The sequence below is a fragment of the Pocillopora verrucosa genome, chromosome 14 (genome assembly GCF_036669915.1).
Source record: "Pocillopora verrucosa isolate sample1 chromosome 14, ASM3666991v2, whole genome shotgun sequence".
Lineage (NCBI taxonomy): Eukaryota > Metazoa > Cnidaria > Anthozoa > Scleractinia > Pocilloporidae > Pocillopora > Pocillopora verrucosa.
This window is the reverse complement of record NC_089325.1, coordinates 12,219,244-12,241,585: the sequence shown is the minus strand read 5'-3', so window position 1 is coordinate 12,241,585 and position 22,342 is coordinate 12,219,244. Positions and strand designations below refer to the sequence as shown.

At 38.3% G+C, this 22,342-nt stretch overlaps 2 protein-coding genes across 2 annotated transcripts; one reads left to right on the top strand and one right to left on the bottom strand.

The window, feature by feature from the left end:
• Positions 1 to 47: 47 nt before the first annotated feature.
• Positions 48 to 6,593, top strand: LOC136278239 (beta-alanine-activating enzyme-like). The gene is made up of 6 exons (XM_066161733.1): positions 48 to 776; positions 1,295 to 1,487; positions 1,812 to 2,217; positions 2,530 to 3,386; positions 4,412 to 5,219; positions 5,707 to 6,593. Exons 1-6 carry the CDS (start codon positions 184 to 186, stop codon positions 6,573 to 6,575), a joined length of 3,726 nt encoding a protein of 1,241 aa, XP_066017830.1. The 5' UTR covers positions 48 to 183; the 3' UTR covers positions 6,576 to 6,593.
• Positions 6,594 to 7,169: 576 nt separating this feature from the next.
• On the bottom strand, positions 7,170 to 21,351 carry LOC131800045 (uncharacterized). The gene is made up of 3 exons (XM_066161488.1): positions 21,260 to 21,351; positions 14,425 to 14,497; positions 7,170 to 10,776 (listed from the first exon to the last, which is right to left on the bottom strand). The coding sequence occupies exon 3, from the start codon at positions 10,738 to 10,740 to the stop codon at positions 7,798 to 7,800; it is 2,943 nt and encodes a 980-aa protein (XP_066017585.1). The 5' UTR covers positions 10,741 to 10,776; positions 14,425 to 14,497; positions 21,260 to 21,351; the 3' UTR covers positions 7,170 to 7,797.
• Between the last annotated feature and the right edge of the window lie 991 nt (positions 21,352 to 22,342).

Genomic DNA, 22,342 nt, shown 5'->3' with positions numbered 1-22,342 from the left:
CTGGTCAGTCAGTGCGGGCTTTAACATGGCGGATGAACTTACTGGATTTCTTCGCATTTATAGCACCGAGAAAATTGTTTAAAATATTGAAATTACACAAGAAAAGTTTCTAATCAATTTTTATTTGTATTTTGCAAGTATTTTAAGGACTTCCGCTTGAGATGATGTAATTTAGTCAGCTTAATGGCGACTCTCGACGCTCTGTTCGATGCGACTTCCCGTTCTTTTGGGAGTAATGTCGCCGTCACCTATAACTCTGGATCAATGCGAGAACACATCACGTACAAAGAACTGGTTGTTCAAGCGTCCAAAGTTGAAGACATTTTGGAGACATTGTGCAAAAGACAGGAAACCATAGCGATATATTCCAAACAGTCAATTAGTTTAGTGTCTTGCATTCTTGGAGTGTTGAAGTCTAGAAATTGCTTTGCACCAATTGATTTGAACTGGCCTCCAGACATGATCCGCAAGTTTCTATTGAAACTGAGCATCCATCTTGTTTTATTAGAAGAAGAGCTACTCGAATCATTTGAAAAATGTTTACTGCAATGGAAACCATTTCTACCTAATGGCAGCAAAGTAGAATTTGTCTGTGATCAAGTCCTTGTTAACAGTGGTTTTATACTCTTAAGATGGCAAGATGAATTAAGGGAGGGGAAAGAGAATAGTGAGGATCAGGGCATTGCATATGTCATGCAGACATCTGGTACAACAGGTGAAGCAAAAGCCATTAGAGTGCCACACATGTGCATAGTGACAAACATCACTGACTTGAGGTACGTTTACTATAATGTTTAGTCACTGTAGCAGATTTAGAAGTGGTGAGGATGAGGGGTGATTCCCCTCTCCCCCCTCTCTTATTACACTCTTCTCTGATGTTAAAGAAAGGAACTTGAAACTTATGATTGCCTTTTAAGAGGTGGATATTGTACAATCAACTAATAAGGGCAACACAGCATTGTACAAACTCACTTTCAAGGAGCTTCTCCTCAAATGTAAGGGGAAGGGGCAGGAAAAGTAAAGTATTTTGCCTGGCAACATGGTCTGCATTACAGTAAAGAGCTGCTTCATGAATGTTATTGCAAAATATGTATTTATACAAATAAACTGTGACAAGTGCTGAGGAGTGGGTTATAGTTACACACTTTTGTACAAAGTTTCACATTTTTAAGGCTTCAAATTTTCCTCATGTTACCCCTGAGCTCTTGAATCACCTTCTGGAATCCATACACCACAATATTTACACATGTTTAATCTAGCACTAACAACAATACTTATTCTTCATATTCCACAGGAACATCTTCCAAGTGACATTTGATGATGTAATGTTCCTCACCTCTCCTTACACCTTTGATCCTTTCATTGTTCAGATGTTCACAGCATTTGCAGCAGGAGCCAGACTTGTAATTGTGCCTGAAAATGTTAAAATGGTGCCGTCTAAGCTTTGCAGCATTCTTTTTGACGAAGAAAGAGTGACTATTTTACAGGTTAGAGTTCTATGAGATACAAGACCCTGAGAACCATACCCTGGTTGGCCCCACCCACTCACCCAAAGGATTTACTTCCCCCTTCACTTGAGCTAGATACTTAACTCTGACAAGTTTGCCTAGTGAGAAAATTATCTGTTGATTTCCTCAGCAAAAATTAATTTTGGAAAATTTTGCATACAAACTACAATTTGCTCCTTCAAAGTTTTCAGAATAGCATTGCAAGGATTCTCAAAATGACCACAGTGATCACTTGTAAGACAAAGTGATACTGCATAAGTCCTTTTCCGTCTAGACTAAGTTTTATTTCTATATCTCAAACAGCCCACTCCATCACTGTTGTACCACATTGGTCAAGAACTGATTCAGTCAAAGATTCTCGATAAAGATTCATCTCTCAGAGTGCTTGCATTTGGTGGCGAAGCCTGCCCTACCCTCTCCACTCTTAGAAAATGGAGGTCTCCTGAGAGTAACAGCTCAATCTATAATCTTTATGGCATCACAGAAGTTTCCTGTTGGGCATCTTGTCATAAAATTACTGATCGTGAGTTGGAGGATACAAGTGCTGATTTTCATGGTATTTCAACATCTGGACATGTAAGCCTGGAGAGCCACAAAGCCAGTTGGGTTAGTGAAGTACCTCTTGGTACTCCTCTGACAGACACAACCATTGAGGTGCGAGATGCTAATGGGAAAATTGTTTTGGAAGGAGTGGGACAAATATACATTGGTAAGTTATTTTATTTATGGTAGAAGCTGAGAGATTTCTTGAAAATAATGTGATTGGCCAGTACCAGTAGTATTTCAGCCAAATTTGAAATACTTACAAGTAAAAATTGCATTTTCTTTGATTTGTAGAATGAACTAAAATAGTATGGTTTCTGTGGGATATTAGGGATAAACAACAGCTTGTGCCCTAAATATCACTCACTGCTTCAAATTTGTTATACTGATTTATAATTTTTCCGCACAGTCATTCTATGCTAATTCACTGAGGGGAGAAAAACAAGTGAATCTAATTTTTTTCTTTCTCTCTTTTTAGGTGGTGTAAATAGAGTGTGTCTCCTAGACAATGAAACCCAACTCCACCTGGGAACAATGCGTGCCACAGGGGACTGGGCTTATGTAAAAGACAAGACCATTTGGTACCGAGGACGCAAAGACAGGCAGATCAAGCGAATGGGAAAAAGAATAAATCTGGATTGGATTGAACGGCAGATTTCTGAGCAGTTCCCAGAAATGACATGTTCCTTGGTTTTAGAGAAAACTGCCAACAGAAAACCTGATAAACTTCGCCTATTTGTTGTAAACAAATCTCTGTCACATGTTCACAATGAACTGTCATCTTCTAAAAGAAGCATACTGAACATCTTCCCGGTTGATGCTTGCCCTGATTCAGTACATATGATTTCTCACCTTCCAATGACAGCTCATGGAAAGGTCGACAGAAGCTCCTTGTTAGTTGAGGCTCAGAAAAGAACAAAGCTAGTGGACATGTCTATGAGAGAGTTTTTAAGATATGCCTTGAATGAAGTCTTGGAAGTCACTGAAACCAATGGTGAACAGAAGATTTTTACTGACGGTGAGAAAAGACAGGCTGATGACTTTTTTCATGTCAAACAAAGAGATTTTAAGGAAGATGACATGTTTATTGCTTGTGGTGGATCATCTCTTAATGCAGTTAGGCTGGTGGATCTAATTGAGATGTTTGTAACTGAAGAGAAGGAGACAGAAGTTGATCTTTCAGAGTTATTGGACATAATTTTAACGGTATCCGGTCGTTTCGCCTACGGGTCGTTTCGCCTACGGTCTGTTCGCCTACGGTTAGAGTCGATTCGCCTACGTCTTATATGTCAGTTCGCCTACGAGTCAGATGTTGAAGCTTTAAATCGGAATTATTAAAAGTCTTTGTTCCTTGTATTATTCCTTCCATTCTATCCTCGATGGCTAGAAAAACAACGCGCTAAAACATCTAAGTTCGTTTTTAAAAACTTTATCATGGCGGAACCCGGTCGTCTACGAATGTGTGAAAGATATTTTGCTTAAAATGATTTAAGAAACGTGCGATTGTAAAACTGAGCATTAAGATGTGTATTAAAATGAAATTAACCACCGTTTACGGTCTTTGTGTGGTCGTGTAAAGCGCGAGCAGAGCAGTAAACAAACCACTGTTTACGGTCTTTGTGTAGACTTGTGAAGCGTGAGCGGCGCCTAAACTAAAGAAGGTGAGACTTTTCATTAACATATACGAAATTAGCTTCGGCTTGACTTGACAGTCGGTTCAATTTCTGCGTCGATTTGGCGGGCGACTCGTTGAATCTTTTATTTCTATAAACTAGTTTATGTATGTAATGTGTCGATTATACAGTTAACACAGGCGAATCGTACGACCGGCTCGGTAAACTTTTCGCCTCGCCTACCGTCACAATGAACTCCTCTGCGCCCTGTGGAATTAAACGCGAATGATCTGTTGTTTAAGGGGCAGGTGTCACTCGGATAACCTAAACGTCCCCGCATGTAATAAGTGTATTAGAATTAAAATGTCGCGAAATGAGTACGCTTCATGGTTACTGAGTGTAATTGGAGAACCGTGTAATTCGCAACTCAGAATATGCGATATTTACATAACTTGTTTTTACTCGAACGAAGATGAATCAAATTAAAACGGAAATTTTCAGGTAAACGAACGCTCCTTATTTACAATTATTTAACTTCGATAGGCTTGACTTTATGAGTCACGCTCTAGGAATTGAATCGACCGACTAGGATCCGAGCGCGATCGCACATAAAGTAGATGAATCAACTGTTGTAACACATGTTTTAACACGTAGGCGAACTGACATATGAGACGTAGGCGAATCGACTCTAACCGTAGGCGAACAGACCGTAGGCGAAACGACCCGTAGGCGAAACGACCGTAATTCATTTTAACAAAACCCTTTGGTGCCCTTTGTGGTTACCTTGAGAGAAAACTCAATATTCTTGATAAAAGAAAGGATCTGGACTCCAAGGAGACACATCATCTACATCAAGATGCAAATGAAGTATCTCCTACTCTTGTAATTAGTGTTCCTTCTGAACAAGTGCCTGTTCTTCCAGTGAAGAGAAAATTCTCCACTCTAGCTGATGGTGCCTCCCTTTATAATAACCAGGCAGCAAAAAAGATCCAGGGAGTAGAAGAAAGTGAAGACTCTAGCACAAATGCCCTATCCAGTGTAGCTGATGTGAAAACCTGTTTTTGTACTGTACGAAGACAAAACCAGTTTACCATTTGTAACATCTGTAAAGATTCAACACCAAGCACAGATAGGCTTGTGGCAAGCAAGGCACAAACATTTCCTGCCAGTCAAACCAGTGTTCAGGCCGGTATGATGTCCTGTGAGGCTGCACCATCACCAATAATGACCAAGGTCTCTAAGGAGTTCTACTCTTCTGTCCAAGATCGTAAAGTTCCCAGGAATGTCAACCTAGATATAGGAAATTTTAACAATGCCATAGGAAAAGTTTCTGTTTCTTGTCAGTGGCGAACTTGTCTGTACAAATGTATTGATGCATCACCTCTTGTGGTTCGTGCACCAGGGAGGTCTGAAGGAGAAGTTTTTATTGGTTCCCATAGTCACATGTTCATGTGCATCAGACTGAGTGATGGCAAAGTCCTGTGGGAGAGTAGGCTGGGGGACAGAATAGAATCTTCTGCAGCTCTCTCACTCTGTGGTAGATATGTAATAGTGGGTAAGGTATTGTATATTGTTTTTTAATTAAATGGCAGGAGTTACTCGTGAGTAAATAAGGCATATGAGAGAGATGCTGTGATTATGTTACAGGATCTGAATACATACTTTGAGTGTTTGTATATAGAATTTGTTTTTACTTTCTCTGGAGTGGTTTTCTCCATTACTGGTATCAAGATTCTCAATGCATGAGTATGCATTTTAAAAGAAAATGTCAATAAGAGGCTAAAATACTGCTGATTTGCTTATTCAAAATGTTTTCTTCACTCAAACTCTTCCCTACCCTTCCCTCCCCTCCTTTCTTTCAGCTTGAACTGAGACAAATTAAAGACCATGTCTTGCAAACAATATTAGTAATAATTCACAGTTTCTGGTGAATGTAGAAAGCTGACGTGGCCTCTGTAATGATTGTGATGGTATTGCCAATGGCCTGATTTGCTATTTTAATTTATCTTATCAAATGGAACCTAATATTTGTTGTTTTTTAGGTTGTTATGATGGCCAAGTGTATGTACTCAACCGCTTCACCGGTGAAACAAGTTGGACATTCCAAACAGGAGCAGCAGTGAAAAGTTCTCCTTGCATTGACCCCCAGACTGGGGTGGCCTGGGTTGGGTCACATGATCACTATTTATATGCCCTTGATGTCACAAATAGGCAGTGCATTTCTGCAACACACTGCGGTGCAGGATCTTGTTTCAGTTCTCCATGTATAAGTAAGAAACCTCATTTAGTATTCATTGCTACACTAAGCGGCCATCTTCTTGCAATTGATGCTACTGAACATACAATACTTTGGAGTCAGCAGTGTCCTAAGCCATTGTTTGCATCACCATTATTGACACCCATTGGTGTAGTTTGCGCATGCGTGAATGGGTTTGTTTATTGTTTTGACTTCCAGGGTAATAAGCTATGGGAGTTTGAGACACAAGCTTCAGTGTTCTGTTCACCGACTTTGTACCATGATATAAGATATGGTTCCAGGATCTCACACTGTATTTTTTTTGGCTCACATGACAAATCTGTGTATTGCTTGTCACTAACTGGTGAGCTCTTGTGGAGATTTACAACCGATGGACCTGTGTATTCAAGTCCTTTTGTAGCCATGATTGAGGGAAATATGTCTTGTCACACAATGTGTAACGCAAGGCCTTGTGATGGGCATGACACTCAATTAGCAGTGTTTGCTTTGTCAAGTGTTGGAAGCCTGTATATTCTGGATTTTTATTCAGGAGTTCTTTTAGCTTTTTATTCATTGCCTAGTGAAGTATTTTCTTCACCTGTTGTGTTTGACAATCAAATTCTCATTGGTTGTAGGGACAACTATCTCTACTCACTTGGAATATTAACCCTTTAACTCCCCAAGATCTCATCAGTAATTCTCCTTACTGTCTGCCATACAGTTCTTATGATGTTAATTTGGAGAATTTGGTATTGGATCAACTAATAATCCCTAATTAATATTTTTTTATTTTCATCACTTTTATGCTTGATATTGTATTGATATTATAAGGAGAAATTCTGTCTTGGTCACTCAAGAGAGTTAAAGAGTTAAATGAAACCAAAAAGTAAGTAGTAACATTGTTGACTTGAAAAAATGTTTTTATTTCTCTTTCACTCATCTGAAAAATCCAGCTAGATTTTCATTATAATTAATTCCTAGACTGATTTTTTTTCTGCAGACTTAAGACTGAATATATTTTATCTTGCAAAGTTGAATTATGATCAGAATTATCAATATTGCCATTGTACGTCTGGTAAATCTATCTTGGCACTAAATATTTTAGTGCTAAGATAAAACATAAAAAAAATATATCATAATGATTGCATTTCCAGTGGCACATAAGAATATACTTTTATCAAACTTTCTACCTCAAGCAGCTATTCATCTTAAACTTAAGTGCAAGTCATTATTGATCCCTTGGGGGGGGGGGGGGGAGACTGGAAGGATTTTGGGAGATCATATGGTGTTTAGGGGGAGTGGAGGTGGATCAGTCATCGCTGACAGAGTATAAAAGGGGATCATAGAAAATTTACTGGCAATGAGGGGGGATCATTAGAATACTACAGAGCCTTAGGGGGGGAGGGGAGCAATGGCTTCCCCTTCTTCCCAGCCCTCCACCCCCCACCCCCTTAAGGTTATGGATAATGAGTAGTCCCTGATTTGCCAATTTCAGCCCTGGTATTCCTACAGTAAATGATTGTTGTGAAAAGAGAAGAGTTGGGTATTAAATTTTTACAGCGTTCACTCCCTGGCATGTCAATTACTTTTTCATTTCCTCGTTTGACTGAACTTGATCAATAGAAAAGTTACAATGAAAGAAAAAAATCCGCCTCCTCTTAACGTTCCATGCCGTGTCGCAGATCATCCATGGCAAGCTGTATGTTACGTAACTTATTCTGAATACGCCTTACATCAACATGTTCGGGACCAAGTTTTTTCAGTCGAATATTTAAAGCTCGTTTAAAGTACACGTTGGCCTATTCCAGGTCGCCAAATTTACGGTGTACCTCACCCAAACTTTCGCAGGAAAATGCCACATAAACATGGTCAGGTTCGAGATTCTTCAACTGGATATTTAAGCACGTTCGTATAGCTCTTTGGCCCGTTGCATGTTATATAACGCCAATTGCACATTACCCAAATGATGGTATGAATTCGCCAAATCAACATGTTCGGGTTCAAGATTTTTCAGGTGTATAGCCAGTGCTTGTTCGTGATATTCCTTGGCCTGTCCCAGATTATTCCATTTAAGATGCACCATGCCTAAGTTATGGTAAGTATCCACGACTTCAAGGTGCTCGGGACCAAGCTTTTTCAACTGAATGTCTAGAGCACACTCCAAATGCTCCTTAGCCTTCTGAAGGTTACACAATTCACGTTCTACATTTCCCAATTTAAAGTAATTACGGGCGACATCAACATGCTCGGGACCAAGCTTTTTCAACCGAATGTCTAGAGCTCGTTGATAACACTCCTTAGACTTTTGCAGGTCACCCAATTTACGCTGTACAATACCCAAGTGATAGTAAGTATCAGCGACATGAACATGCTCGGGTCCAAGCCTTTTCAACCTAATGTCCAGAGCTCGTTCAATATGGTCCTTAGCTTGTTGCAAGTTTTCCAGTTTACTTTCCACTACACTCATGGTAACCAATGAAAACGCCACATAAATATGATCATGACCAAGATTCTTCACTTGCACTTCCAAAGCACGTTCATAATACTGCATGGCCTCTTTCAGGTTACCCGAGTCGTACTGTACATTACCTAGATGATGGTATGAAATTGCCACATCAACGTGCTGGGGTCCAAGATTTTTTAGCTGAATGTCTAGAGCACGTTCATGATTCTCCTTGGAAATTTGCAAGTCACCCAACTCGCGCTGAACCAAACCCAGTAAATTGTAAGTATTCACAAGGGCATTATCCGTGGGTCCAAGTTCTTTTAACTCAACGTCTCCAGGATATTCACAACTCCTTATCTTCTTATCCGTTTCAACCAGTTTCAAAGCTGTTTCACAGTAAACTTTTGCTCCTGAAAATTCGCGGTGATTTCTGCAAATTATTGCAAGCCTTCTGAAATATTCTGAAAATTTGAAGTAGTTAAAAACGTGTTTCTCGGTAATTTGATATTTATCCTCGTGAAGGAAGACCTTTTCAACTTCTGCAGCAAACGTATTCAAGTGTGGAATGAGATGCTCACTATCACGAATAGAGTATTCGTTGTTCCAAGTGTGTGGTAGATGAATGTCTATGAATTGGTTGAAGGACATTGCAGCGTATGCAACACTTCGAACGTGTTCATCAAGCTCCTGACACTCGTTGATTACAGATTTACTGGCTTCATGCACAACTTGATGCACACTAACAAAAATTCCACTTTCTCTCTCATCGAAGAGAAGAAGAGAGTAGCCTTGGATCTGAAGAGCAATTTCTTCTTTATCCAAATGCGGATTTTGATCATTCAAAATGTAGTTCATAAGGATGTCTAAATGCAAAGATTGTAAAGAACACAGGGAAAGGAGTGTAAACGCGCTTTTAACAACACTGTCATTGTTTATCGCTCGTTCAATAGCCAGCTTGATTGCGACAGTCATGAACTTCCTGTAGCTTGGGTTGGTTTTTGTTAGTTCCTTTTCAGTAAAGGCTCGCATACCTCTCTCTAGCTTTTCTAAGTACTCTTCCCATCCAAAGCTTCTGGCAACTTTACTTTCACGAACCTTTTTCATGTAAACGCCTGCACTAGCCAGCGCGAGGGGTTGGTAATCTAATGCCTTAGCGATTTTATCCTCCATTCCTTGTTGTCTAATACCAGAGACCTTTGCTAAAAAGCAACGGGCATCTGTGGGCACCATGCCTTCGCTCACTGAAATGTGAGAGACAAACGAGCTTTCAGAGGGGATGAATAAAGAGTTCTGTGTTGTGATAAGCAACTGGCCTTTCGTCCACAGGTAGTTTCCAGGCCGAGGGAGAAAATCATGTACATCACATAAACTGCTAACATTGTCGACCACCAAGAGCCACGATCCGTAAAGAGGAATTTTGGTTGCTATCAAATCCTTTAGATTGTTGATTTGTTCTTCAAACTGCATATCTGTTGAGTTTAGGGTTTGCATGATAGTGTATTCAGGGCACTTGATTTGTCTTCCCAAAGAAGCGTACGATTCCAGGAGCGTTTTTGAACTTTCAGCGTTAAGAGTCATTACGAACGTGGGGGTTTTGAGGTCTTCGTTAGCTGTTTCGTAAAAGTGTTGAGCTACTAGACCGGCTAGTTGAGATTTGCCACTTCCAGGGTTACCCGAAATATATAAGTAACTCAAACCATCTTCATTTGCTTCTCTCAGCCGTTCAAGTCGTTTTGTTATTTTGCCAACCTCGCTCTCGCGAGGTGCGATTTCGTGTGATGGTTTGGGCGGAAGAATGCAGAATGAAGAAACATCACTATGTAACTGTTCCTCAAGGATATGGTGCTGTTCTTCAAGGACTTGATTCTTTTCTAAAACACTTTGAAGTTCCTCTGTCGGAAAACTTTTCTGCTTGCAGACATTTTGAATATCATTGGTTATGAGACCAAGACACTGAAATGCGATCTTCACTTTATGAACAGCAAGTTTGAACTGTAGATCTGACAGCTGACCCTGTGGCATGTGAGCGAACTCTTCATTGCGAAATTCTCTGAGATCATCGACATTCGAGCGAACTGCTGTACCGAGTCCGTGGCCGATAGAATCGGAGTATAGTATTGCAAAAAAGAGTGAAGTACAATCCCACTGTGCCCTATTTCCGTTTCTTATCGTTTCCAGCAGACGAACATTCCGCGTTCGGCTCCGGGGAGACTCCCTGTTGTAGAAGTCCATTCCATTTTGAGGTGTATCTTTCCATTCTCCCAACGTTGCCTGGTAACGACTGTCCCACTCTTGTTTAAAAATGGATCGCAGCCCATGTGGCAGGATATTAGCGACAAAATGACAAATTCTGAAGTAGTTTAGTTGCTCTTTGGTGTAAACTGAGGAAGCCATGTCTTCCTTGACGTGTCATTCTTTTAATTTTCAACCCTGTTTGGAAACCATATTACATATTCAATATTGACTGAAAAGAATCCCAATTTCAATTGCCAGTTACTTGCATTAAGCGTGCGAGAATAAGAAATTTCATGATAAGTTCACTTTGGTATTTTTTGCAAGGCCTTCATGGTTGTACTTACTCATTGAATGCAAACATACGAGAAATTAAAGAAATCGGATGACTGCGAAGTGGAAGTTCGATTTGTCAATCGCGAGTATGATTACAGATCAAAATTGTCGACGCGAAAACCTCTTACCAAGTAATTATAACCATTTCAATTTCCGAGAAAAACAAAATGTATTCATCAGAAAAAGGGCTTATAATTACAATCTTTAAACGCTGAAGCATTACAATCTTTGAGAAATACAAACTGACAAGCTCCAGAAACAGTTTCCTACAATTATTGTTGGAAATCACTAGCTTTGGATAGTAGGATGGTAAGATTACTGTTTTCAATTCTGCAAACCAAATGTCCAATGACACCTTTTCAGATATATTAGTAAAAACTAGTGTAGTTCATCTACCAACTACATTTGTTGAAATTGTGATCGTTATAGTAAAACGAGAAAAAAAATACTCTAAAACTATCAGAACTGCGGAGTTAATTATTTTTCACTGTTAACGTTGATCTTGTAAAAGGAAACAGAGAATACCTTCGCGCTAAAAATTGAATACCATGTAATTCGTCTTGGCCGGCGTCCTTCTCTGATCGCAGCATTTGTCATCGAAGGAAAGCTTAGAAGCTTTTTTTTTTCAATTTATATAACGCACGGATCTGTATACTAGAGGTAATAGCTACGCCAGCAAGTATACTGCAAACAAGGGAGCCTCTCTGAGCTTTCCGCGGAATTGACATTGTGTGGTTACCAATGGACAAAGTGCAGAGCCTCTTTTTTTTCGCTGTTCTTCACTGATTCATGATATTTTATCCTTCTTTACAGATAATTGCTATATCGTTGTTATTTCGGCCTTTTCAGAAATACATCAATTAAGAGACCTGTTTTGGTCAAGTGTCTTCTTCATCGTTTATCACCATAAAGCGCGTTTGATTGTCGCGTGACTCGCTCAGTGAAAGAAATACAACGGCTTGATTTTATTTTTGATGAGCGATATATAAATATTCATACGCACTCAGTGAATTCTCAAGCCAACCTCTTTCCCAAGGTCCTCTCTCTTCCTCCTTCGCGAAAGTTTTGCACTCATTAATTAGTAGCCGTTCAAGATCCCCCCAACTCCCCTCCCCGGGCAGCCTTAGCCTGGCTAAGGTGGAGAATACAAGAGTTCTATCTATAAATATGGAGGTGTAAAAATTAACTTTCGCGAAGGATCGGCTCAAAAAAAGGGTCTAAAAGATCCAGGTTTTAAAGATTGGTCAGTGTGTAAATGTTCCAGTCGCTGATTTTGCCTTTTGAAAAAAATTGGGTGGGCATTTAAACACAATGTTTTCTCGGAGGTCAAATCAATCTTCAAAAGTTCAGATGCCCGAGGGTTTCAAGGGGGATATTGAAGCTTAGAAATGATCGACACATCACTTCTCGAGGGAGAAAGAGAGAGGCCCTGGGAACGAGGATGTCTTTTCGCGACCGGCTCTCGCACGCGCGTGTCTAACGCTTTTACGTCATAACCTCGAAGTTAGCTACACGTAAACAAGAAGAGTTCTAAGCTTCTCTGGAGCGTTTTGTTATTGTAAGGAGAATTTTGTTACCGATCCCTACCTAGAGTCAAATTCAAAGCATTGTTCTGCCATCTGCTCGATGTTAGCCAGTTTGTGAAACGTGAAACGTCGTCACGCATAGTATTCATTGCAGCCCAGCCGTTAGCTGTTGGTTTTCTTGTCATGCAACGCATCTCTGTCCACCACCAAGAGAAAGCGTGGCGTGACAAGACCAAACAACAGCTAATGAGCTTCTTTCTCCAGGAGTAAAAAGTTTTGTATAAGCTTTAGAAATACTTTTGTTTTCACGCGTCTTATTTTTCGCATTTTATGTTCTCTTCACTGGGTCACGACCTATCGGTGACGTCTGCCGGCGGTACTTAAAAATGATCTTCCTAATTTCGAAACCTATTGAGTGGTATCTGATTACCATGAGGGGGATTTATTTTTTTCATATATGTTATAAAATATGATTATTTTCCGTCGTCACCCAAGAAGTTCCACCAAAAAATCGTGACCGTCCATACATCCTCAAAGTGAAATTTCGAAATCTTAGACATCAGGTCACAAAGTATCAAAAACAACTAAACTATTCGTTACATTAGTGTTATTGCGCAATGTGGTGTCACGTCAGGGGTTTCCTGCATACCACGGAATTTTACTTGTCAGATATAGTGAAGGAGGCCTAATGTCAGCTCGGATCAGAAAGCTTTTCGAAAATTTATAGGGAACTTTGATCAATGATCCCGATGAAAAAGAGAAAAATTATTCAGTATTCAAACCAAAAATTTTATAAGAACGTTGACTGAAGTTGATGACGGATCAAACGAGATTCTTGATAAGCACATCGTTGTCAAATTGCGTCATATTCCCTCTTAACGTTAATTTTATTCTTTAGAAGATTGAGAACAAAGAAATACATCTCCTTTGATTCTCGGTAGCCTTCTCGAACGTTAAATATATCATAAATAACACAAATTTTCTCCGAAAACGATGCGACGTGCAGTTTTTCAGTTGCACATAAAGACCAGACGAACTAGTCGGGATAATCGAGAATGTGAATATTAATGAGTAACAAAAACTGATTAAATTAAGAAAGCGACATTTTATCGTCAATCAAAACCTTTACAAATCGTTTTGAAAACATATGGTCTACATCTTTACTATCCGCTGTTCATCATGTGCAGGGTGCAGCGATTTACGCTTCAGTCCTTCGCTGGTTTCTAAGTTGTCAACAAACTTCATGTGTTTTCCTTGTTCTTGCGGATGTCAGATATCTGCTGCGTACTAACGCCGCCAGCCGACAAATCGGTCCCTTTTTCTCCCTTCTCTAATCGCAAAACTATGGCTGTTTATCTTTTATCGAAAGAATGGATCGCTTACGCTCAAGGACATGATGATCTCAAAATAAAAATTCGCGATGCTGTGCAGCTTGTTTATCTTGGATACCACGCCGAAAGAGCCATTAAAGCGTGAAATCTCACGTAGCAACAAAGCAATGAGACCTCATTCCAATGTTCGTCATTAGTTACGACGCGTGTGAGCGCTTCCTTTGCTTTTTAAAAGCGAAACAAACCTGCCTTTACTTCACTTTTAAACGCTGTAGGTTTAAAAAGAATACGGCTACGGATCTCGATCATGACTGACCAGAGAGAAAGACCGGATAATCGAGGTTCGACTGTGCGGACATTTCCGGGTTACGGTAAATTCAGAGCTTGTTCTTGTTCAGAATTGAATTAGATAAAGTGTTCTGCGCACTTTTTCTGAAGGATATGTACTCACCATTCTATGCACAACAGTTAAGCCGTGATAGCACCATAGGTTGTAAGTTAAAGACTCACTGAGAAAGGTCCATAGAGAGTTGCCTTCGTTACTAATGTCTGCAAGTCGTGTGGCTAGTCTTACAAATCCCATCGTACTTTGTGGGTAAATAAAAGCGTATTAGATATGCAGTACGTACAGATTTAATTAGTCATCCACCTACCTTTTAAACTGGCATCCGATTTCAAAGACTCTTTTCTTCTTTTAAGGTTGAACCACTGTTTTCAATCATATTGCTAGTAATCAAAGTAATTGCAAAGGACGAAGTTTAGCTAAAAATTTTTACTGTTCTCTGCGCAGTCTGTTTAAGGCTCTCTTATCCTCATGTGTTCATGTGCATCAGACTGAGTGATGGCAAATTCCTGAGGAAGAGTAGGCTAGGGACAGAATAGAATCTTCTGCAGCACGCTCACTTTGTATTAGATATGTAATAATGGGTAAGGTAAATTTTTTTAGATGAAATGGTAGGAGCTATCCATGAGTAGATAAGGCAAATACGGGAAAGCTTATGATTATGTTACAGGATCTTAATACATACTTTGAGTGTTTGTGTATAGAACTTTTTTTCACTTTCTTTGGAGTAATTTTTTCCATTACTGATACTGATATCAAGATTCTCAATGTATGAGTACGTATTTTACTAGAAATTGTCGACTGTCACGGATATTGTGACATCGTGTCACGCTTTTAGAGCGCAAGATGGCGGCAATGTTAATGTTTCCTCGTGATTAAAGTTGTTTGTTATCCATCGAGTTTGAGCCAATTCTTGAGTCAAACCGCGGAAACAGGAGCCTAACTTCTGAGCTTACTCCAACTTGCAATAATATTGGATATTCAACTTACTGTTAATTTGGTCATTAAAAAATGTTTTCTCCACTCAAACTCTCCCCTACCCTTCCCTCCCTTCCTTTCTTTCAGCTTGAACTGAGAAAAATTAAAGACCATGTCTCCTAAACAATATTATTAATGATTCACAGTTTCTAGCGAACGTAGAAAGCTGATATGGCCTCTGTAATGATTGTGATGGTATTTCCAATGGCCTGATTTACTATTTATCTTATCAAATGGAACCTAATATTTGATTTTTTTAGGCTGTTATGATGTCCAAGTGTATGTACACAACCGCTTCACTGGTGAAACAAGTTGGACATTCCAAACGGGAGCAGCAGTGAAAAGTTCTCTCTGCATTGACCCGCTGACGGGAGTGGCCTGGTTTAGGTCACATGATCACTATTTGTATGCCCTTGATGTCACATATAAGCGGTGCATTTCTACAACACACTGCAGTGCACCCCTAGATGTTTGACTTTCTTATTCGGCTCGGTGTTTCACTTCAGTGTTAACCCGAGGTAAATTTTAACTTAACCTATGTTGGGCTGCTTCTTGGCTGACAAGAGATGCTTAGGAAATTCAGTTTTCCCGTGACCTGTTTTTATTCACTGGAAAAATAGTGGAGTCTTCTTGAAATTGAAACAAATTCAGCCTTGCTCCACAGCAGGGATCCCATGTATACTTCACGGAGATGATCGAGTGTATTTGATATAAACGACCATAAGTTCCGACTTTCAACTTTTGTCAATAGAAACGCAATCCATCGCTGCAACAGAAAATTGATTCATCTGAAGGGAAGCGAAACTAGCGAGGCGAACAACTCACGCGTAACGAGAGCGAGGTTGCTTAGGTTGCAAATTTGAAAAGGTGAATGTAAAATAGGGAACTGGAAACACACAAAGTCAAGTACAGCGGAATATAACTTTTTCAACACGACTTTTTCTATGCGCTTTGGAGAACGCTTATAGAAAATGTCGAATTACGATGGTCGTTGAGTTATTTAGAGAAGTCGTGATTACGAACGCTTGCATTGCGTGATCACAAATAGATGATGAATTAATCAGCCTATTATTCTCAAAGAGTAGACCGAACATAAAATTAACAGGATCTGTTCTTTTATCTTTGTCCTTCTTTTTCTTTTTAATTCTTTATTTCCTTCTATCTGTAAGTGTTTATCGTAAATCTAACGAGTGATACTGTGACGAACGTTCAGCAAGCGAACTGAACTGAAATGAACTGAACTGTTTTGTTTTGTGTGATTATTTACTATCGTTTAAATTCTATTATCGTTTCATTTTTCATTCTTTTAATCATTTATCAGAGCGTATTTGATCGTGTTATTAGCCGCCTATCATGTTTAAAGCCTGTTGCTTACATAATCTCTGTAGTATCACATATCGGAGTGTCGGAGTAAGTTGTCGGAGTATATCCATCTAGAGTTTTCTATCGGAGTTATTGGAGTTTTCGGAGTAACTGGAGTCACTTTCCCACGGAGTTTCTTTTACCCTTTTTACGCAGGATCAAACGTGAGTTTCCTTTGTAAATTTAATCGCCTTTTTTATCGTTACATTCATTTGTAATTTCCATAGAATCATTTCTGATTACGCAATCATAAATTTCCTTTTAGTTTTCACCGCATTGTAACACGTTGTACTAAATAAAAACTGGAATGAGACGGATGTGTATATGTGGTTGACACTCAACGTAATCCCAACACTTGGGTACGCGACAGATACCAAACTCGTGGATGTGCAAAATGGAACGGAAAATAAATGATGATCTTACTGTGAATGAGGTAGTTTCAGGTTGCACTCATGTATTAGAGCTCTGGAAACCCATTTCTCTTTACTCATTTCTCTCCTCATTCTATTCCATTTTTGTTTTTTAATTCAATCCAGTCATTACCGTTTTTACCCTCCGTTCCCGCTGCCCGTCATAATTTTCCTATCAGTTATTCCACGTTTTCTTCGAACTTTGTATTCTCTGTTTATTTGATCTTAAAATGTATGTAAATTTTAGTAAAGTTTACCATCCGATTGACAAAACGTGTTCTTACGGCTCTAACTTAATGATACAATATAATGTTATGAAAAGCTTATTCCTTGTAATTCCTCTTTAGCCACCCTAACAAATCTGAAGGATCCCTTGTATCAGCGGTAGCAAAAGTATCAAAGTATTCTTAACTTGTCGCTTTGTTTCCATTTAATGAAATCAAAACTGGATTTATTATTATCAATGTCTGATATACATATGTAAGTTTTTTTCAACTATTTCAGTTTGGAAACTTGTGACAAGAACAGTTACATGTAATCTTCGCCATCGAAGCGGCCGACAGATAAATTAGCTTATATTTCAGGAAAAACGCATGTTTTTTTTCTAAAATAGTTGAAATAGTTGTTCTGCTTTGAAAACTGCACTGAGTAGTTCCCTTAAGATGTTTACTACCGCTGATCGCAAATATTGTAAGAAATGTGATAGGAAACAAACCCAATTGAATATCGAGTAATACGAACGATAAAGTGACGACTACGATACCAGTCCTTTAGGAAAAATCTATTTCGTTCCCACGATGGGAATTCAGACATGTCCAGACATGAATAATCCGTGCTGCTTGGATGAGAGATCAAAATTTACGAAGTAAATGAGCCGTCAAATAACGAACGCTGTGTTATTATTACGTTATCAAATTGAACCAAACACTGTATCCTATTAGTGTCTTCAAAGTTCACTAAAAATTTGGCAAATTCTCTATTGTAAGGTGATGAATCAAGAATCACCACTTTCCCTTGTCTCTCCCTCACAAACCAAGATCACGCTGCCGAAGGCAAAAATCTCGGTTGAGTTTCTCAAAATATCACGTATGTAAATATTTGTATGGCTCAAAACTCCAGGCTAGTGTGATTTTGCATCTAACTTTTTGTTAAAGGAAAACAGTTATCGGGTATTCCAAATGGTCTATTTTAAGGTCATCTGTGTACATCTCATACATACTTCCTACAAGGGAATTTTCAATTCTAAAGTACTCGTGACTCGCCACTGTTATGACAGCTAATTGCATTATCATACCTGAGTTAATGTATTTCAAATATTCAGTTTCTGCTTAAAAAGACTCGTAGTAACGAAACAATACATGATGAATCGCCATTCAAGAGAAAGTCATAGTTGTGACTTCGTTTTGAATTGTTCGGCTTTAATAACTCAAGTAGTTTATTTGGATGAACATACAGCTTGATTAAGAGAGCGGAATCATCGACTTCACCGCTAATTTTAGGACAAATGCAATGATGAACGAGCCAAAGTAAGATTCGATTGTAACAGAGATAAAATAACGATTGAAAAGTCAGTCCTGATTAAGTAAATGTACATTTCCCACGAAGGATTTCGGTCAGAAATAATTTGCGCCACTACTTGAGATGAGAGGTTGGCTGTTTTTAATTAAGTAAACGGTAAACGAGTCGTCATCCAACAAAATTCCCGTCAACTGATTAAGTAAATAAACTTTACGCGAATACTGCGTTTTGTTTGTGACATCAAAATTCAATTTTTTTTTTTTTTGTGGCAACGTATCACCGCCTTTCAAAGTACATTGTAAATAGAATTACCTCTTCCGGTTTCGGAAGAATGTTGACTGAAAACATCAGTTTATCATTAGCTCTTGATTAAAGAACTTTTATCAACCATTTTTAAAGAGTTTTTTCGTCTTGTCACGAGCGTGGGACAAAGGAAAAATTCTGAGTCCTCATGAGGAATCGAACCTCAGGCCTTCGCATTTGCGCTCAAAACTTACCATCTCTACTATTTCTATCTAAAAACATGACGCTATCGAGGTTGTTGAGGCTGCAAATTTGAAAAGGTGAATATAAAATAGAGAACTGGAAACACACAAAGTCAAGTACAGCTGAATATAACTTTTTCAACACGACTTTCTCTATGCACTTTGGAGAACACTTCTAGGAAAATGTCGAATTACGATGGTGGTTGAATTATTTAGAGAAGTCGTGATTACGAACGCTTGCATTGCGTGATCACAGATAGATGATGAATTAATCAGCCTATTATTCTCAAAGAGTAGACCGAACATAAAATTAACAGGATCTGTTCTTTTATCTTTGTCCTTCTTTTTTTTTCAATCCTTTATTTCCTTCTATCTGTAAGTGTTTATTGTAAATCTAACGACTGATACCAAACTCGTCGATAAGGAACACGGAACGGAAAATAAATAGTGATCTTGCTGTGAATGAGGTAGTTTCAAGTTGCACTCATGTATTAAAGCTCTGGAAACCCATTTCTCTTTTCTCATTTTCCTCCTTATTCTATTTCATTTTTGTTTTTGAATCCAACCCAGTCATTCTTGTGTTTACTCTCCGTTTCCCGCTACCCGTCATAATTTTCCTATCAGTTATTCCACGTTTTCTTCGACCTTTGTATTCTCTGTTTATTTGATCTTAAAATGTATGTAAATTTTAGTGAAGTTTACCATCCGATTGACAAAACGTGTTCTTTCGGCTCTAACTTGATAATACAATACAATATTATAAAAAGCTTATTCCTTGTAATTCCTCTTTAGTCATCCTAACAAACCTGAAGGATCCCTTGTATCAACGGTAGCAATTGAATATCGAAGTATTCTTAACTTATCGCTTTGTTTCCATTTCATAAAATCGAAACTGGGTTTATTATTGTCTAATATACATAAATGAGTGTTTTTTTCAGACATTTCGGTTTGGAAACTTGTCGTGACAAGAACAGTTACATGTAATATTCACCATCGAAGCGGCCGACAGATGTATTAGCTTATATTTCAGGAAAAACGCATGTTTTTTTCCTAAAATAGTTCAAATAGTTGTTCTGCTTTGATAACTGTACTGAATAGTTCCCTTAGGATGTTTACTGCTACTGATTGCAAATATTGTAAGAAATGTGATAGGAAACAAACCCAATTGAATATCGAGTAATACGAACGATAAAGTGACGACTACAATACCAGTCCTTTAGGAAAAAATATATTTCGTTCCCACGGTGGGAATTCAGACATAACCAGACATGAATAATCCGTGCTGCTTGGATGAGAGATTAAAATTTAAAAAGTAAATGAAACATCAAATAACGAACGCTGTGTTATTATTACGTTATCAAATTGAACCAAACACTGTATTTTATTAGTGTCTTCAAAGTTCACTAAAATTCTGGCAAATTCTCTATTGTAAGGTGATGAATTTAGGATCACCACTTTCCCTTGCCTCTCCTTCACAAACCAAGATTACGCTGCCTGAAGCAAAAGTCTCTGTTGGGTTTCTCAAAATATCACGTATGCAAATATTTGTATGGCTCACTATTCCATGCAGTCTAGTATGATTTTGCATAAGACGTTTTGATGAAAGAAAACTGTTATCGAGTTCTAAATAGTTTATTTTACGTTCTTCTGTATACATCTCATACACACTCTCTTCAAGGGAATTTTCAATTCTAAAGTACCCTTTACCCGCCACGGTTATGAACGCTTCGATTCCTCTTGAAAATTAAAGCTAATTGTATTCTCCTACCTAAATTTATGTGTTTCAAATATTTCTACTTGAAAAACCTGTAGTAACAAAACAAACCAGGATGAATCGCTATTCAAGAGAAAGCACTAGTTCTGATCTGACTTCGTTTAGAATTGTTCGACTTTGATAACCGAAGTAGTTTATTTGAATGTACATAAAACTTGATTAAGAGAATGGAATCATCGATTTCATCGCAAATTTTAGAACAAACGCAATCATAAACGAGCCAAAGTACAATTTGCTAGTAACAGAGATAAAGTGACGATTGAAAATTCAGTCCTGATTAAGTAAATGTACATTTCCCACGAAGGAATTTCAGTCATATATAATTTGCGCTACCCCTTAGGATGAGAGATTGCTTGTTTTGAATTAAGTAAACGGGTCATCAACTAACAAATTCCCGCGAACTGATTGAGTGAATTAACTTTACGCGAATACTGTGTTTTGTTTGTGACATCAAAATTCCAAATTTTTTTTTGTAGCAACGTATCGCTGCCTTTTTAAGTACATTGTAAATGGCATTACCTCTTCCGGTTTCGGAAGAATGTTGACTGAAAACATCTGTTTATCATTAGCTCTTGATTAAAGAACTTTTATCAACCATTTATAAGAGTCTGTACTAACCATTTCAAATTTTACATGTTAGCCATGTTATCATCCGCATCCAAAAGAAAAGGAATTTGAGACAAACCACATCAAAGTCGACCTCAAAAAACTCGTTTGCTGTATCCCATCAATCCCTCGGGCTTTGTAACAATTTGACACAGGCAAGCAATACGTGCAAAATGGACTTTGGCTTTTAGTTTGACCTGCGAAACGAAAACCTTTTTGGGCAATTTTCGCATCTTTCTATTACTTGTGCGAGACAAAACAATTGCAGTATATCAAGAAATGAAAAGAAATAAAAAGATGCCGCGCTATTTGAATCAAACTTTTATTTTTGCACCATACAAGAATACAGCACGATGTACTGTGTTTCCCATAGATTTTGAAAGGCTTTCATTTTGCAGAATGATGATCAGTTATTATATTTTGATAAGATCTCTGATGACTGAAATCTCAGCTGAGAACAAATTTTTGCTCCTTTTAAGGATTGAAACATTTTTCGGGAAGGAAATAAATTTTTCAAAATTTACTATCTATTAAGTTATATGGCTTTGATCAAGAACATTTCCCTGCATTCTATCATATCTTACTGGAAATAAAATACAATAAAAAGCCTACCCCCTAACCTTTATATATATAACCTTTACGTATTCAAAGGGTACGGTTTGAACAAAAAAACACTTTGTTTCTTTCCTTTAAGCGGACGCTTATTTTTGCTGATCGAGTACAAATTGTGCAAAGATAAAGATCGCAAATTTTCATGTTACCTCAACAACATTTATTTGAAGGTTTTGTTAATCATGTGAGATCATGTCAATACATTTCAGCTCTTCATACTTGGGGAAAAAAGCAGAATTGGTTCTAAAACAACCCGCTTCCCCGAAAAAACTTCAAGAGTGAGCTGGATCGAGGCCGTGTAAGTCATGAGAGGCTGGCAATAATCTTCATGGCAATTGATTTTTCGAACTTCACTCACTCAGATGGTTTTGGCGTTGACATATTGTTTTAAGGTGAGAACGAGAAAGGTAAGTGTTTAAATATGCAGTTCACAGCCATTTAAATACATTTCCCTCGTTAAGGAATTAACAGTTCTGCTAAGCA